The 17,236-nt window shown below is 38.0% G+C and overlaps 1 protein-coding gene across 1 annotated transcript in view; it reads right to left on the bottom strand.

Moving 5' to 3' along the window:
- Positions 1-17,236, bottom strand: part of LOC124171657 (trichohyalin-like) — a 62,274-nt gene that overhangs the window by 31,928 nt on the left and 13,110 nt on the right. The window contains exons 5-7 of the mRNA XM_046550884.1: positions 16,885-17,019; positions 9,393-9,500; positions 6,959-7,108 (exon numbers count right to left, since the gene is read on the bottom strand). Coding sequence (XP_046406840.1) covers positions 6,959-7,108; positions 9,393-9,500; positions 16,885-17,019 — 393 coding nt within the window. The remainder of the gene's footprint in view (positions 1-6,958; positions 7,109-9,392; positions 9,501-16,884; positions 17,020-17,236) is intronic.

Below are 17,236 nucleotides of genomic sequence, written 5' to 3'. Positions count from 1 at the left end.
ATGGGTGCACATCAGGTTGGTCCAAAAAAATTAAGGTGGTCATATTATGCATGCAGCCCCCTCATTCAGTGACAAAATTGGAAAACTATTTTTGCAAAATTTCCAAATCCAAAATTGAATCTTTCAGGAATTTGAATCAAATCTTGAATCCATAATCATAAAATTCTTGAAATTTAAGAAATTCACTAAGTAACATTTGGAAATTTGTGTGTATATTCACCTTCAGGAAGATATGCTTGATGAGAATTTAACTGGTAACTTAGCGATGCCACTCATACATACCATATATATGCCCATAGAGGCACACTTTGCGGTTCCTGCATAGACTATAACTACTATAAGAGAAACATTTCAGAAAGCACCAATAAGAAGTCCTTTAACAATTTCTAATCCTGAGGCCAGGAAACTCTGTTAAGCTAAATGTCAACAAATGGGACTGTGAAGTTTTATTATTTCTTATTTAGAGTTAGATTTTTTAAATTGCTTTCCCAGATTTTAGTTACAGAAGGAACAATCAGTAGCATTAATGCACAAGTAATTAAAGTTTCGACTGCAACTAAGATAGGGTTTTATTCAGAGCCCTTTGTATTTTGGTTTGAATCTTACCAAATCCATACTCGAATATTGAAATCATGGGGTTTTGTTGGATTTGGAGGTTTTGCAGATTTGGTGACCCATCCTGACAATTAATGTTTTGCAATGGTTTCGTAGCCCAGCACTTCTACTCAGTGGCAAATCCAGGATAGGGGCAAGGGCGGGAGCAAAGTGGGGGGTAACTTCCTAGCATTAATGGGGGTACGAACTAAATTACCATTTTATCTACTCTAAAGAGGATACTCCAGGGTCAGGCTATAGTACCCCTCTCTGTATATGCCACTGGATTGTAACATACCAAAAGTGTGTGAAATAGGCCCTAAATTTAGAGCTAATTTGTATTTCAATTCGTTAATGCAGGTAAATATATCAGAAAATAAAAAAAAATACTTTTGCACTAAGTGGCAACCTCTAAAAAATCCAAAAGTAGTATATCTATGGGAGGCAATATCCTCCTTACCCCCTTCCTCGATAGATCCACCACTGCTTCTGCCTGCACCAAAAAATGACTAAGATTTGTTAAAGACACTCTGCTTCAAATCTGTCCGCACTGATATCGCAAATGCTAATATAAAAATGTTTTAGGACATTTTTGGTACCTTAGTAAGGATCTAGTAGTATTGGTATTCTGTTCTATGAACATTCTCATTGGTTTCATTTGATGAGAAAAGAAAACTGCAGTTAGCACTTCAGAAGAATAAGCAATGTTCATGGAAAAGAATGTTGTGTTGGAGAGAATTTTTCTTTGAACTATTTTGAGTGTATGAAGTCAAAAAACTTGTTCTCCCAGTTAAAGATCCTGCGTGAATTTTAAAATGATAATCCTCATGAATCCTGAAGTGCATCAAAAAGCTACATAGAGGGAATGTAAAAAATATCATGGGCACCTGTGGTAAATGATGTGGCTGAGTGCACTATAAAGTTCATGCAGGATTTTCACGAGATATAGACTAAAAATGAAGAAGAAAAGAAAGCTGTTATTAAAGTAGTACAGTGCTATATTAAAAATATCACTTACGCAACATTGCACATCTTGAGAAACAGTCCGAAAATGGCAAATGTTAGCATGTAGTCAGCTTTAATTGAATTATTGAGGTTTCTTATTTTAATGAAAGTTGAAAGGTGGCATGACTTTGTATGCATAAAACCAAGTCCCTGTTATCATGTGTAGTATGTATTCACAGAAAGGAAGCGAAACTTTCTCCTGATTCCTGCTGCCTACCTTACAGAATTCAAAGGGAGTTCACATGAAAACATAAAACGGTATGGAATATCACTTCTATTGGTCACATCAGTTGGAAATTTTGAAAGTTTTCTACCAATTTGTCATCAAATTAGGAAGCAGCATGCAATAATTAACCAGTATCTTTTTTGGACCACCCTGGTATGCATTTTGCATGGATATATATTTTAATAATTAACACAGAGATATTTGGTGTTGTTTTCTTGGGCTTCAATTCAGATTATAGGTTCTATCTTCATATCTTCGAAAATATGAGTGAATCCATCCTCCCATGGACACAAAATATTAGTCTATGCTCATCATTCTGTACTCTCAGGATGATAAATAGAGTGCCCATTGAAACAATCACAAATGAAGCAGATAACAGGCTGGAATTCTAAGACAATTTTGCCTCTTTAATTTCCCATTGAATACTAAGTATAAAAGACAGAATACCCTCAGTTTTGAAAACCAAAATATTTCTTTATTTAATACTTACAGAAGAAATACCTACTAGGTTTTCTGGATTCTCCCTCCGTTATTTCAATCTCATCGGAAAAAACATAATCTTGGTCTATGCTTGGTTCAAGTCCACTTCTTTTAAGGTAAGGTGGGGTAAGTGCGACCCCTAAATAGCATATATCAATTTTAACTAGCTTAGGAAAATTTTCTAGGTTAGCTAAAAACAGGAGATTCAATGTATAATATACATGTGAATCACTGAAAATGATAATTAGATTAAAATCCTCTCTCTGTAAAGTGGTAATTTTTATAAATTTTTAGTTACAATCTTGTAGAAGGATCGCACTTACCCCGTGCATGGGGCAAGTACGTCCTATGGCTGATGTGCTATATATATTTATACATTACGCGGCACATGGGGTAAGTGCAATTTGCCCAGAAATTCAGCTGCGTATTGTTTTTTAAAGTACCAAATTATGTTTAACCATTCTTGAGAAATCAACTTTTACCTTAGGTAATGTAAGCAGATTTTTTTTCGCGTTTTTTGGTTAATTACGGCACACTATGGAATTGTTGTTAAATGTGTTTTTTAATGATAGTAACAGTATTCAACTGTTACACATTAATTCAAAAGTGTATTTAAAATATTTAGTGTGCATAAAAGCTGAATAAATAAAAAATAATAAAAAAATAATAAATCTTGCATATGACAACAAATCTGAATACAAACTAGATTGTAATGAACAAAGAATTTCTTCTGTAATGTAACTTACGTTATTATAATAAAAAAGCAAAATGAAAAAAAACTCATGGTCTTCAACAAATTGAGCATTGAATATTTATTTGTTTATTTTAAGTTGTACCCCAGGAAAGATAGGCAAAACGTTAACTTTCCTCGACGGCCGACAGAGGGCTTGGATAATATTTTTACAACACCTTCCCTAGGTGTTTCGCTGGAAACCTTATTCCGTGGATAGGTGACACTTATTTCAGTTCCAAAACATGACCAGGTCCGAAAGCAAACCACGGGATCACCTGATTCATTAATCTCCAGAATTTTCCCTACATAGTGAGCAACAGACTTTTTGCTGCTGAATCTAGCCAGAATCCAATCTCCACATTGAATGTTAGTCACCATATTTGTTAAGTTTTTTCGACTCATGCTATCTTATGTCAGGCATTAATACCATGTCATCTACGTTCTCCTCGTCAGAAGATATGATATCCAATGTCCTATCATAATCAATTAATAAGCTTAAGAAAGCTATCTTTATCAGATACCCCTTCAAAATATAAGTTGATGTGAGGACTCTAATTAAAACACCAACTTTTATAAACCTCTGTGTTTTGCAACATTTATACAAGAAAGTTTAACGCAAGAACTGTTAGACAGAAACTAAAAATTTAATCCACACTACAACACTACACTACTGGGGTCGCACTTGCCCCAGAAGGAAGGAAAGGATGGTTACGACGGGGAAAGTGCGACCCCCCATCTAAACTAAATATAATGACCTGAGTTCCAAAATTTAAAGTAAAGCAAGGAAAACCAATCCATGAAGAAGAGAAAACAAGATATAGTTCTCACCGAACACCTCCGATGCGTTGATTCAGAGGAAACTGCGGTGTAGCCTCTCCTCACGACCAACTAAGACTACGAGATGAATGGACGGGTATATTTCCTAAGCACGTGGAACGAGAAATTAAGGGATAAGTATTACAAAGTCATTGGCTCTGGTTCCATTACTATGTGTGGAATATGTTGCACGACCGCCACCTGCTTTGAGAATGGAAATACGATCTTCCTTAAGGTGGGGGTCACACTTACCCCGCAGTCGCACTTACCCCACCTCACCTTACTCTCTTTTGATGTTATAGAGTCTCTTTGCTACAGGATGAAGGAAACGAATGAGTACATATTTTAATAACATAGTTTCTGTGTGTCAAAACATGCATGAATTATTCTAATAGTTTTGTAGACAACAAAAAAGAGCTACTTCGTGTTGTTTTCTAGAGGTTCCATCAAGATTACAACTTCAATCTTCTTACATGCCAACATATCACAGGATGCCATATGTATCATCTCAAGGGCACAAACAACATGTCTATGCTCATCACTATGAACTCTGAGGACAATGAATGAGTAGAGGTCCGTGAATTTCGCGAGACGCGATATCGCGAAATCGGTAAATAACGAAATTTCGCGTTTTTTTTGCGATTTTAGGTGGATTATCGAAAAAATCACATCTAATGACTCGTAATTTATTAAAGCCTAACCCTTCATTGTTTAATGCAGCCGACGTTCATTTGCTCTCTCTCATTACGATTCCAAGGTCAATTGGCTCGTTTAGTCTCGCGCAAAACGCATCCGCGTAATATCGCGCACTGTAGTGATTTCTCCGCCAGAATTTGCCGTTAAATTTATCACTGCTTCTCTCTTCGATTCCCATGTATCCTGAAATATTTAGAATGAGGCGCTTTCTCACCTGAAGAATTAGATATTATGAATTAAAAATGTGCGGAAAGAAATTAAACGCGGCCGCGGAAGAGCGGAAATACAAGCTCACGCACCCTGTACGCGTCAATGCCGAGCAGTAATTCCGGTGACTCACCGCGACGCATCAGACATGTTGGATAACTTGTTGCAGGAAAACCTTGAGTGTGGGTCTAATGTAACAATTTCGTTGACTTAAACACGGCCGCTGGCTAGCACCGGGCCGCCGTTCACGGCGCGGCCCACAGCGTGGCAGAGAGTCGTCTCGTCTGGAAGCGGCCTGAATTTCACGCCGTCGTGACGTGAACGGCGGCCGGCGAAAAGTTGTTTCGTCAGAAAGCGGCCTCAATGTAGCACTGCCTGTATTTCAAGCCGTAGACGGCGCACAGCCGGGCCGGATTGAAATGGGCGCCGTGGTGACCCCGGCGGCCGTCAACTGCGCGATTTGATTTGTTTAAAGGCATCTATAGAAACGCATGGTTATTTGAAAGCACGAAGCGCAAGCAGTTGGCTGAAGGAAAGGAAGGAACATAAAGGATAGGAGGAGGGAGGTTCTCCTTATACGTGGACGGATCGTCGGATATTCGGCTCTCCACTGAGCTTCAATGCAAAAAAAATAATTTCGACATTTGCCAAATCTAATATCTAATTCTTCAGGTGAGAAAGCATCTCAAAGCAATCTCATTCTAGATGTTTCAGTAATTTCAATTTCAATATTTACATTTCAATAATTTTTCAAGTTTCTTTGAATCCGATTATGTTTAGTTATGTGTGCTTCTTTCACTGCCTTTCCTGACCTATTGGCAACAGCTGTAATCAAAACTAAGCGATTTTGTTGTATCTAGCTGCTGTCCTACCTTCCCTCAACACCTGGGTGAGACAGTGGCGTAACTAGACATAAGCTTTGGAGGGGGTGGGGGAAGCTGGGAGGGCGACCTCCCCCCTCCTGGCAACAAGGTGTCCAGAAAATTTTTTGAAAAATGACATATGTACCTGGAAATACATTACGTATCATTTTGTGACTTAAAATCTAACTTGAAGCAGATACAGTGATTACATGTCAAAATTAGAAAATAGTTTTAGATATTTTTTACATTTCTCAAAGTCTTTGGGGGGGATCTATCCCCCTCATCCCCCCCCCCATAGTTACGCCACTGGGGGTATCGAAAAGGAACCCACGACATGAAACATTTAGGCCAATTTGTAAGTTATACAGTACTATGGTTATACCGTAGCTACTCAGCACTCAATTTGAAAACACCATCATGTTAGGTTGTGTTTTGCGGTTGGACTGTTTTTTTTTATTGTAGTTCCAACTTTAAATATCGAACAAAGGATAGGAATTTTAAAATACCAAAAGCTAGTGATACTGTTCATACCAGGGCAAGTGAATTCAGCTCAGAGGATATTATGTGAAAGACAGAGTATTACTGCGCAAAGTTTGCGATAAAAGATTTGAATTTGAAAGATGTGACACGTTGTTAAAGCACATCAGTAGCGATACACATAAACGTGCGAAAGAAAGGGGACTTGCAAAACGACAGCTATCATTTGAACGTACAGTCACTCAGTCAAAGAAAGCAAAGGAGGAGCTGGTTGTTGCTACTACTGAAGCATTTTTAAAGGCTTTAGTTAGAGTAGAGAAACTTGACAATCAAAAAATTCTGGAATGGCTATCGAAGTATACTCATATAAGGAGGTGGGGATTTGCCGTTTGCTGATCGTTTTCACAAAGACTACATACTTGAACCATTCATACACCTTGAACCAATATAAGTTGAATCATTTCTTTCATTTAGTTTTATTAGCAATTTTGTACAATTAAAATTGTGTTAAATGTTATGTAAAATGCTTAATGAAAGTATAAGTATTCATGAAACGTGTACCATAAAATAATAAAACGCCCATAAACGAGGGAAAATTGTAGCATTATAATAACACCGCCAAGATTTTCTATACTACCGAAATCACATGGTTTTAAAACGAATTTTAGCAAAAAATAAAACCACTTTCATGGACCTCTATGAATGAGGCATTTATGTATTTACACATTGGCAAGGACATGGATTGAAGCAGTGAACTCCTGGCATTTCCAAACAATTTTCACCACTATGATTTCCCATTAAATGCTAGGTATAAATAATGGAATACCCTCAGTTTTGAAAATAAAAATATTTCACACTTACCGAAGAAACACTAGGTTTTCTGGATTTTTCATCTGCTGCTTTAACCTCATCAGCGGCAACATAATCTTGGTCGGTGCTTGATTTGAGTCCACTTTTATCACTTTCTTTTGAAGCTGTAGAGCCTCTTTTTAAAGTTGTAGAATCTCTTTCCTAGATTAATAGAGTAATGAATGACTATGCATTTTAATACAATCATTTCTGTAAGTAAATATAAATGCATATATGTAGAGTATAGATATAATTTAACATAGACAAACAGTTGGGATCAGTTTTCTTGGGCTTCCAACCATATCACTGCCTCTCTTCACCTCTGTCACCATTCAGAGGATGCCTGAATCTATCATCTCCAGGACATAAAGTATAAGTACATGCATATCATTATGTCTTCTCAGATGAATGAGGCACCTTTTGAAACATTGGCAGGGATATGGATTGAAGCAGTCACCATGTTGGAATTATAGTAAAATTTCACCTGCATTATTCACTATTAAATGATATGTAAGCATATCAGAATACTCTAAACTTTGAAAACTAAAATATTTCTTTAATTTAATATGTACAATGCTAGGTTTTCTGAATTCTTCATTTATAGGCCCAAAATCATCAGAGGCAGCATAATCGTGGTCTGTACTTGGTTCAAGTTCACTTTTATTGTTTTAAGTATTTTTCAGAACACTTAAAGCCACTCAAAAAGTTTAATTTTGGAATCTCCTCAAAGTAGGCATTTTTTTGGGTGAGGACATCCTCTTTACACCTAATTCTTTGTCCATTAAGCCATTTCTTACAGTTGGGAAATAAGGTAAAGTCTCTGAGGGGCAAATGTGATGAATATGGTGAATTATGCAATATTTAGAACTTTAATTCCATAATTTTGGCATTCCCAACTGCATAGGTGTGCAACTGTGCATTGCTTTGTAAGAGGAACTTTTTCTGTTTCCAAGGAAGATGCTTTTCTGGATTTTATCCATTAATCAGTCCAAAAAAAATGCATAATACTATCCTGTTATCATTTTTTCACTTTTCCAAGTAATGATACAGATGATTCCAAATGCACTCCAAAAGATCATAGACATAACCTGGCCAGCTTATTTAACCATCTTGCTGCTTCGCCTGCTTTGGAGCCCATTCACCTACAAAACTCCCATTTCTTACAGTTCTTTTGTCTCTATAGTGTAGTAATGAATCCATAATTCATCAGCAATTACATATCGATGCATAAAGTCCTCAGAATTGTGATGTAAAAGCTCCAAAACAGCCTCAAGAGTACACCACACCATTGCGTTTGTTCTCTTCTATGTACAAACACAGCACCTGCCTTACCAAGACTTTTTCACACTCAATTTTTCGTGAAAAATTAAAGTGATTGTGCCTTAAAAAATGCCTGTAGCCTCTACTATATCACATAATTTGATTAGCCTATCACTTTAAGCCATATTGTGGATTTTGGCAATCATTTAATGGGTTGACACATTCACAGGGCATCCCGAATGATGTTCATTTTATTTGCATGTACAGCCACGTTTAAATTCATTCACCACCCTATAGTAAATAGCTGCAAACACAGGAGCAGAAATTCCACGAACTACATTCTAATTAATTTCCATTTCTTTGGTGTTACCCTTTCAAAAACAAGTGTTTGATCAAAGCATGAAACTCACTTTTGTACATTTTTGAAAACAAATGAAAGTTGTTCACTACAATTGGCAACAGTACGACAATATATGGGATGGATACAACTAAAACTTGAAGAAATGAATCATCAAGAGTGCTGTTTACTGGGAAAAAATAATTTTTTATTCCAAGAGAGCAATTGAACAACCCTTAGGACTTATTGAACAACCCTTGCATCAATCCTACATGTAAATAAATGTAAGTGTATTTATCTGAACAGTTGTGCAGTTAGTGTAGAACAAAGAAGAGCTATTTGGTGAAGTTTTCCTGGGCTTCTAACTTGTTTACTGGAAATACTAGCTCTTTAGAATTCTCCTGTCTGTTTGTGAATCATTTGGTCATCATCTTAGTCCTCGTTTATTTGATCTCTCCTTTCACCCTCCCCATCTTCATCTCTACCATTATCTCCGTGCGTGCTTCATGGTTTATCTCAAGACATAAATAATGGTCTACATGTACTCATCATTAAATCTTCTGAGTATGGATGAGGAATCTATTGAAACATTGGCAGAAATGACGATTGAACCAGTAACCTTGATGGAATTCTGAGAAATATCACATCCTTCATTTGGGAAGAAAACATAAAATAATATCAAAATCAGATGTGGTTAATTGACAGCCAAAATGTTTTTCTTCTTACAGGCTGGGTGGAATTCTGATAAAATTCTACTCCTATCTCTTTGATTTATTAAGCAATAATGCGTATGTTTATCACAAAAATCACAGTTTTGAAAACCAAAATATGTGTTATTTTCATACTTACAGGAGAAACACCAGGAGTCAAAAATTCTTCATCTGAAGTAACATACTCTTGGCCCGTGCTAGGTTGATCTCCACTTCTTTCACTCTTTGAAATTTTGGAATCTCTTTTCTGGAAGGACACAGATATTAGAGAGAACAAAATGTTATGGCTCATTGAGTACTGTAAAGCCTTAATCTTATGTCTCTGGAGGGACCACAATATATATAAATTCATGGTTTAATAAAATCAAATTTTTAATACATTTTCACTCCAAACTGATACTTTATATCCATATTGTATTGAATATTTTTCATGTCGAAATTGAAAACCAATTAAAACCTTTTACATAAATTGACAGCTTAATCAATGTACAGAAGCAATGCTAGGTTTCCTGAATCCTTTATGAAAGGAAGCATTATCTTGGCCCATGCTTAACTGGTCTCCATTTCTTGATTTATACTTAGATGCTATAACCTCTCCCAGAGGGATAGATATATTAACCTCTGAAGCGTGTGCAATGCGGCATATGCATCCTTGCTATTCTGTTCTGCAAGGAATGCATGTGCATTCTGCTATGCAGACCTTGCTATACAGTGCTTTAATTGTAGGTATTTAAACTGCCCAGAGTGCTTTAATTTGGAGAAACTGAAGATTTTGTGCAGGCATGAAGTAAAATATTTTTTGCATTGTTATTGCTATACAAAAAATGTATTCTATAGAAAGTTTTTAAAATTTTATAATTATGAATACGTACAATTTTTAGAACCGTTTACTTTCTTCTGCTCCCCTTACGCGGTGGTTAGTAGTTGACCTGTGTGTGATACTGCTCAAAACAGGGTTCTAAGCAGAGTGAGCCTGGGCAGTTTTTGCATATGTATATCTTGTCTCTTTTCTCTGGTTTTTGTGCACACAACTCACTTTCTTCTACTAAATTTAAATGTTTCAGTTTGCGGGTTTTGTTGAAAAAAATGCTGCCTGGTCAATTGCGTACATTCCGTATTAATATGAATCACTTAATTCCGTATTGATATGCGAGGGCCGTCCTTAGAGCTATTCTAAATTCTATCCATGATACTTATCTGTTATGTTGTTCACTAAGCCCATTCTGATTGCTTGGTGATCTTTGATATTACCAGCCTTATGGTATAGAATCTACGCATTTAACACTAGAAGGATGGCAGGGGTCATTTGACCCATTTTCAGAATTGAAATTAATTTTTCTCTTATTAAAATATTTTTTTTTAATTTTGAAACTTTTTCACTTTCTTCATTTTGGTCTCTATTTCGATAAATTAATGTAAATTCAACTATAATGATTTGTTTTTAATTTTTATGACAGGTTATACCTAGAAGGATGGCTGGGGGTCATTTGACCCACAACTTGTTTTCGCACTATTTTCTACTTTTTCTTGCCTGTAGCCTCTTTTGTGCTATGTATATCATGTAATCAGCAAGAGGCTAGTGTGATAGATGATTTGCTTGATTTAAACCCGCGAGTGCCCGGTTCAGTGCCAGTTTTGTGCCATGGGTTCCTACCTGTATTTCAAAACTTACGTATAGTGATGTGTTTTACGCAATTTTTCGATATGTTACGGGCAGCAAAGGGAAATAAAACATTCTCAATCTTTGCTTTGCATGAAATTCAATCAAATTATGATATTTTAACTTTGTATTTCTTTTATTTTTCAATAATTATTGTAATACCCACACCGGAAAAGCATACATATTCCAGAAGTGTTGTCCGTCAGCCAAGATTCAGAGCTTTTAGAGATATTATTTTTCATCAACGCCACATTAGGTTTACGAATAACTATTTCATTTTTCTGGCCTGATATCATTGTCACTTGGCCTTACACCTTTGCCAGGTGTCCCACATAACCCCGTCTGGGTTTGGGGCGGGTGGATGGCACGCTGCACCCCAGGGCAAAATCCTGTCTCCTTTTGAGAGAATTGGGTAGACTGTAAAATTCTATTGTATATCCTACCGTTGGAATTTGCACGTAGGACGGAGAAGAAGCATTACTGCAAGTTCTTGGTATATACGAATCAGCACACAGTTGGCGGTTGAGTCCTTGCCTTTCGAACGGCAATTAGCGTTACTTCTGAAATTTTTATCCTTTTGAATGCTTTTCAAATGCCCTCCGGCTCTCTATACCTCCAATGCAACAGGAGAAGTTTCTACCATATTGCGCTTTCTTTTGTAGATTTTTTTGCATGCGTGTCAGTAGCAGGTTGAGGAAGAAAGTAAGAAGTCGAGAAATATATCAAGAGAAGAGAACCTTCGCCATTCAAATAGCTGTTATGGAATATTGTACACCAGAGAGTGATTTTGCTGTTTTACAGGAGATTGAAGAAGATCAGTCTGGAAGTGAATCAGAAACATCAGTTCAAGGACAATCTGACCAATCCACCATCATCTGTGTGATGGAGGTGATGATTCCAGTTCCGAAGTCCAAGATAGTGAATCCGATAGCGTAACAGCAGATGCATAGCTTTATCCAATGAAATGCAGCTGCTCTTTTATGCAGTATGTATATTCCAAATAAACCCGACAAATTTGGAATCAACTACTGGATTTTGAAAGATATGAAATGAAAATACTAAATGAATTTCCATTTAGTGGCAAAGATGAAGATTGGCCATCAGATCAAGCGTTGGGGAAATACATAGTTACGAAAGTGACAGTAACATTAAAGAATTAAGGAATAAATGTAACAATTATTTTCCATCTATGCAGCCATCAGAAAATAAGAGAAAAATGGAAAATATCTCTTGTAGTGACAATCAGAAAAAACAGGCGTGTCGCACGAATATTGTAATCCATTCCACGCGAATGCTCAAAAATATCTCAGGCCATACTCTTACGTATCAGGCAAAATAGAACAAGAATGTACTTTTAATCAGCAACGTGATCTCAGACGACACTATTTCTGAAATGCATAAAAAAAAACCAGAGGCCATCCTATTTCATAATAAAGCAAAGCAGAAGTAGATATGATGGATAGCATGTATCAATTTATTCGCACGTCTCCAAATTCAACAGCCACATCTCCACAGGCACAAAAAAGAAAAAGGTGCCAATTATCACCGAATTGCACCAATTTCCTTTCCATTTTCCGAATTCCTTTTTATGTGTAAATGGCTAGTGTCCTAACACCCCCTGCCACACGCCTTTTAGGCGGCGTGCGGGGTAGTATGTAGATGCTGATGAATAAATCGTCCAATGAATGCATTCAATCCTCAACAACTTCCTCATCAGTATTATCTACAAAATGGAGAAATTTACTGAGCAATGCAAACCTTTGCTCACTCATTACATTGGGAGAAAATGGAGTCTCCGATAAATGCTTTCTGCTAAAATACATTCTGAGGCTTGGTTTCTGAATTATACCCATCAACATCAGTAAACCAAGATATACCCTTATTTCCCCCAGCGTTGTGGGAACCCACTTTTGGATGCACAATATTTTTTGTTTGAAATTTTCTCTTTCTCACGAGCAAGAAACTATGCTGCATAGTGGTTTGTCTGCGTCACTATAATTGATATTATTTCATCATCAAAAAATAACATAAAATATGCCAAGGAATCATCTATACAAGGATATTTGTTTTCCAACTAATTCACACACCAAAGGTGGAGGAAGGTCAGCACTGTCGATCTCTTGCCAATTATTTTCTTGAAAATTCACAGAAAAATGAGAAGGTTCTTCACTCTCTTTGGAACTGGAGTCGAGAGAGTATCCAATTGAAATTTCCGATGTAGTATCTGAGCATTCTGTGATCTCTTCTTCCTAAGCGTCAAGCACTTGCTCATCGCACAACTCACGCAAGCCGTGGTCAACTAAAGAGGAGTACAGATATGGAGTGGACACAGGGCAGAAAAAATAAATAAATCACCAAAGCAAATGTAGGGGTGAAAACACCTCAACCCTAAGCTTCAAGCATCGTAAATAATTCGGATCACATTTAAGAGACCACCGAATCTAAACACCATATTTAAAGCCACCCGCCCTCTTCAAAAGTCGCAGTCAGTCACCATCTCCACACCCTCACCTTGCAATTGTCCCAGGTGTAAAACCAACAAGATTTTCTCTCCACCCCCTGCCTCTTTTCTCCCCAAACTTAAATGCCTTCCGATTTTCCCCTCCACTACTTGTACGTCTACCAATATCATTTACCTCCTTCACTGTAATTTCTGCCCTGCTCTCTATGTCGGCCAATGCACCACCCCCCTCAATCTTAGAATTAATAATCACCGCGCCTCCTGCTGTCCATCATCCCCCTACGCATCTCTACAAAACCATTGCCCAAGCAAAATACCTGTACTAAACCACAGCCCTCGCCCTGCAACCATGCAAGATGCAAAACTTTTCACATCCTCATCACCGAACCCCTTCCCGATCAATTCCTTGCCTTCCCTCTCCCCTCAGTGTCCGACATTTCCTGCACAACAAAAAACATTGTGTATATACTGTTGTGCCTTTTTATATCGGCTCATCCACCACTCCCCTCTGCATCCGAATGAACAGGCATCGCTCTTTGTGCAATAGCGTTTCTTCTGTTTCTACTTCCCTTCCAGTTGCCGTTCATGCTTCCTCCCACAAAGCTCTGTTATAACGTCTACCATCCCCTAGAGCTGAAGGACCTGGAGCAGGCATGCATATGGGCTTTCTGTGCGTTTTGTGGACCAGGAATCAACCGTGCCCACTAGAACACAACCAATTCCCGCCAACCGTTTTTCCTCCCTCCATCTTTACCCTCTGCTGTGCACCCTTCCTTCTACCCTCACTTTTCCTCCTCTTCTCACTTGAGAGAGATCCAAAATTTGAAACAACCTTTCCCCGTAAGTTCCCTACTTTTATTTTTCGTTTTTCTCTCCATCGCTTAATTTTTCTATGTGCCCACCCTAGGGCAAGTAGAAGTTCATTTATATAATTTATAATGCTCGTGTGAGTTTATTTCAAGAAATACCTAAGGAAACATTTGGACGCCTATGGTGTGTCGTGCATGCTTGAGGCATGGCAATCGGACGATGCAAATGCTGCATTGCACACGCTGAGAGAAGGACCACGGGCATTAAAAGTCACGCTTGAGAGGTTAAGGGTAAATTTTCTTGTTCATACAATGATTAATCCTTTTATATAATCACTAATCTATTACTACAGACATAAAGGGTGTGTTCCAAAAGTAATTGGAATGGGATCAAACCATTTTTAATTTGTGGGTTGGACTCTAAGCTTTGCTGCAAAACCAATCTCAGTGCTCTCCAAGCTATGGAAGGTAGACGTCAGTTATTGTAAATCTCTGCTTGCCATGATGATTTGAAAGGATTACGGGGGCTCTGCTATGTCCTGATCACAAGTTATGAGGTGATTAAAGGCCTTTAAGGAGGGCTGGGAAGAGATTCATGCCCAAAAAGGCAAGAGTGAGCAAATCAAAGGCGAAATCAGTTCTTGTTGTCGTTTTCGACAAGAAAGGAGTGGTCCATAAGGAATTTGTTCCGATTGGATAGGGAGTTAATGCTCCCTTTTACATAATGTGCTGGGAAAACAGTTCATCAGGCCAAGAAAAGACATTGCCTCGCTACTCCATCTCGACAACGCACCTTGCCACCATATGCTACAAGTATGCAAGTTCTTGGCCAAACAAAAGGTTCAAATGCACACCCACCCCCCCTGTGGTCTTGAGGTCATCCAAGCAGACTTCTTTCTGTTCTCTCAGTTTAAGGCAGTCCTAAAATGAACCCATTTTCTGTCCTTATAAGAGGTTCAATCAACTGAGATGAAGACCTTGTGAGAGGTCCCTGAAGAATCCTTCCAGGATACGTACCCGTCATGGCAGAGTTGATGGAAAAAATATGTAGATGTCCAAGGACATACATTGAAGAATTTAAATTTATTTTGCAAATATATTTATAGATTACTGAAAAAAATAATAGCATAAATTTCGGAAGGCACCCTGTATTTCAAGAGTAGCAGGAGTTGATCTATTGCAAAAAGAGGATTTCATCTATCCATCCTAACCTATCATCTGATGGGTGCACCTCATCTGAGGAAACATTATCTAGGTCCTTGCTCAATCAAGTCATTACTGCTTTGCTATGCTTAGATGTTTTAGAAAGTCTTTTTTGAAGGAATGAAGGTGTTAATGGGTAGGTATGCATTTTCACAAAACTGATCTCTAAATGAAACTTCATCCTAATAATTGCAGTACATATCATAAAATGTAAATATACATTAAAAAATAAATGAAAGATTAAAAAATATCCTAAATAATGAAAAATGCATTTGTGGCATTTTTTAGTGTACCCCCCCAAAATTTCTGGTACCCCCCAGAAATTTCTCCGAACTTCCTCCAAACTTTACCACAGAACTTCTCGCGCTAGAGGTTTTTTGCCCTAGGCCCTTTGGCTCAAAAGCTCGGAGACTTAAGTCTCGGAACTATTGTCTCCAAACTCTGTCCTCCAAACTCTGCCATCCGAACTCTGTCATCCGAACCAGCCATACCTGGAGATCAAGACTTATATAGCTAGTATGGCGGAGGAATACCTACTCCTGGCAATCAAGGGGAAGTGGGTGCTGAGGCATAAGAATGCAGTTTGGAGTGAGAAGTACTCCACTTGTCCTATCACAACTCTCTCTCCCTCCAACACCTCATCCTACTATGTCTTTCCCCTCCTTGAATTCCAATGGCTTGCCTCTACCAGCTATCACACCACTTGGCTATGTCTCCAACCCAGGAGATAGAGGAGAGGAAACCCAGCGGTATGCTGTTCTCCCCCAACCCCGGCTTGGATAATGGACGTTTTACTGAGGTTCCAGTCAACACAGGCGCCTGCCGGGAGATTTACACCGATGCAGCTAACTTGGACATCGCACAATTCCCCCCCCCACTCCTTCGCAAAATCCTCCCCTCCACTCTGACACTGCACGGGGTTTGGTCAGTCTCTCCTCCTTTCGGCGCCCGCAGTGAACACATCGGTCGGCTGAGAGAGTGATTTCTTAAAAATCATTTTTGGTGCTGTCAGGCAAATACAGCTTGTACTTAGTTTTTGGTAATGTTTCTTATGAGATTATTAGTTATCATCGTTGTTCCTGCAATAATTTTTATTTTGAATATTTCTGCTTGTAAGAGATATTAATTGAAAATGACGCGTAATTTTGTGACAATTGTTTCTTTGAGTGCTGATTATTCTTGTTTGAGGAGTCTTTCCCTCATCCAGCTAGTGACAGACGATTGGAGTTCCCTGTGTCTGGGGCTTACGTTCAGAATCTGGAAGATTTAAAGACGTAACTCCACACATTCCACAAACCATTCAAGCACCCAGCAAGAAATACCTAATTGGAATTATGATTAAATTGAGTCCTGAAGCCCCAGACAACTAAAGCCATGAGAAACCTAATGATTATTGAAGGAGGGCTAGCAGATGCTTATGCATGAGAAGCATCCACTCATGATAAAAGTGGTAATGATGGTATTTCTTTACTCTCCATTGCAAAGCTTTAGTACTCACAGAGTCAACACTGGATAATCTTTTGCGATCATCAGGGATACCTCGGAAGTCTTTGGATTTTGAATCATCTTCATCATAGACCCTCTGGTCCATGATTTTTTCATCCTGATCCAAGGGTGGAAGTTCTGTCTTCTTCTGATTTTAATACAATACTTGATTAGTAGTTATAAGATGAAAATTGAATACAATGTGAATAACATAGCATATCCTCAATATTAAATAACAAAAAATGTATAGACAAATGATTCTACTTAACCAACACTCTCCTCAGCTATTTGAAATTCATCGGAAGCTAATGTAAAAGAAATAATTCCAAGAAATAAATTCAATCATATTAGTCTTGTTTTACTTA

This window comes from Ischnura elegans, chromosome 1 (genome assembly GCF_921293095.1).
Source record: "Ischnura elegans chromosome 1, ioIscEleg1.1, whole genome shotgun sequence".
In the NCBI taxonomy this organism is placed as follows: domain Eukaryota; kingdom Metazoa; phylum Arthropoda; class Insecta; order Odonata; family Coenagrionidae; genus Ischnura; species Ischnura elegans.
Note: the sequence above shows the minus strand (reverse complement) of the source record. Positions and strands in the feature narration are given on the sequence as shown.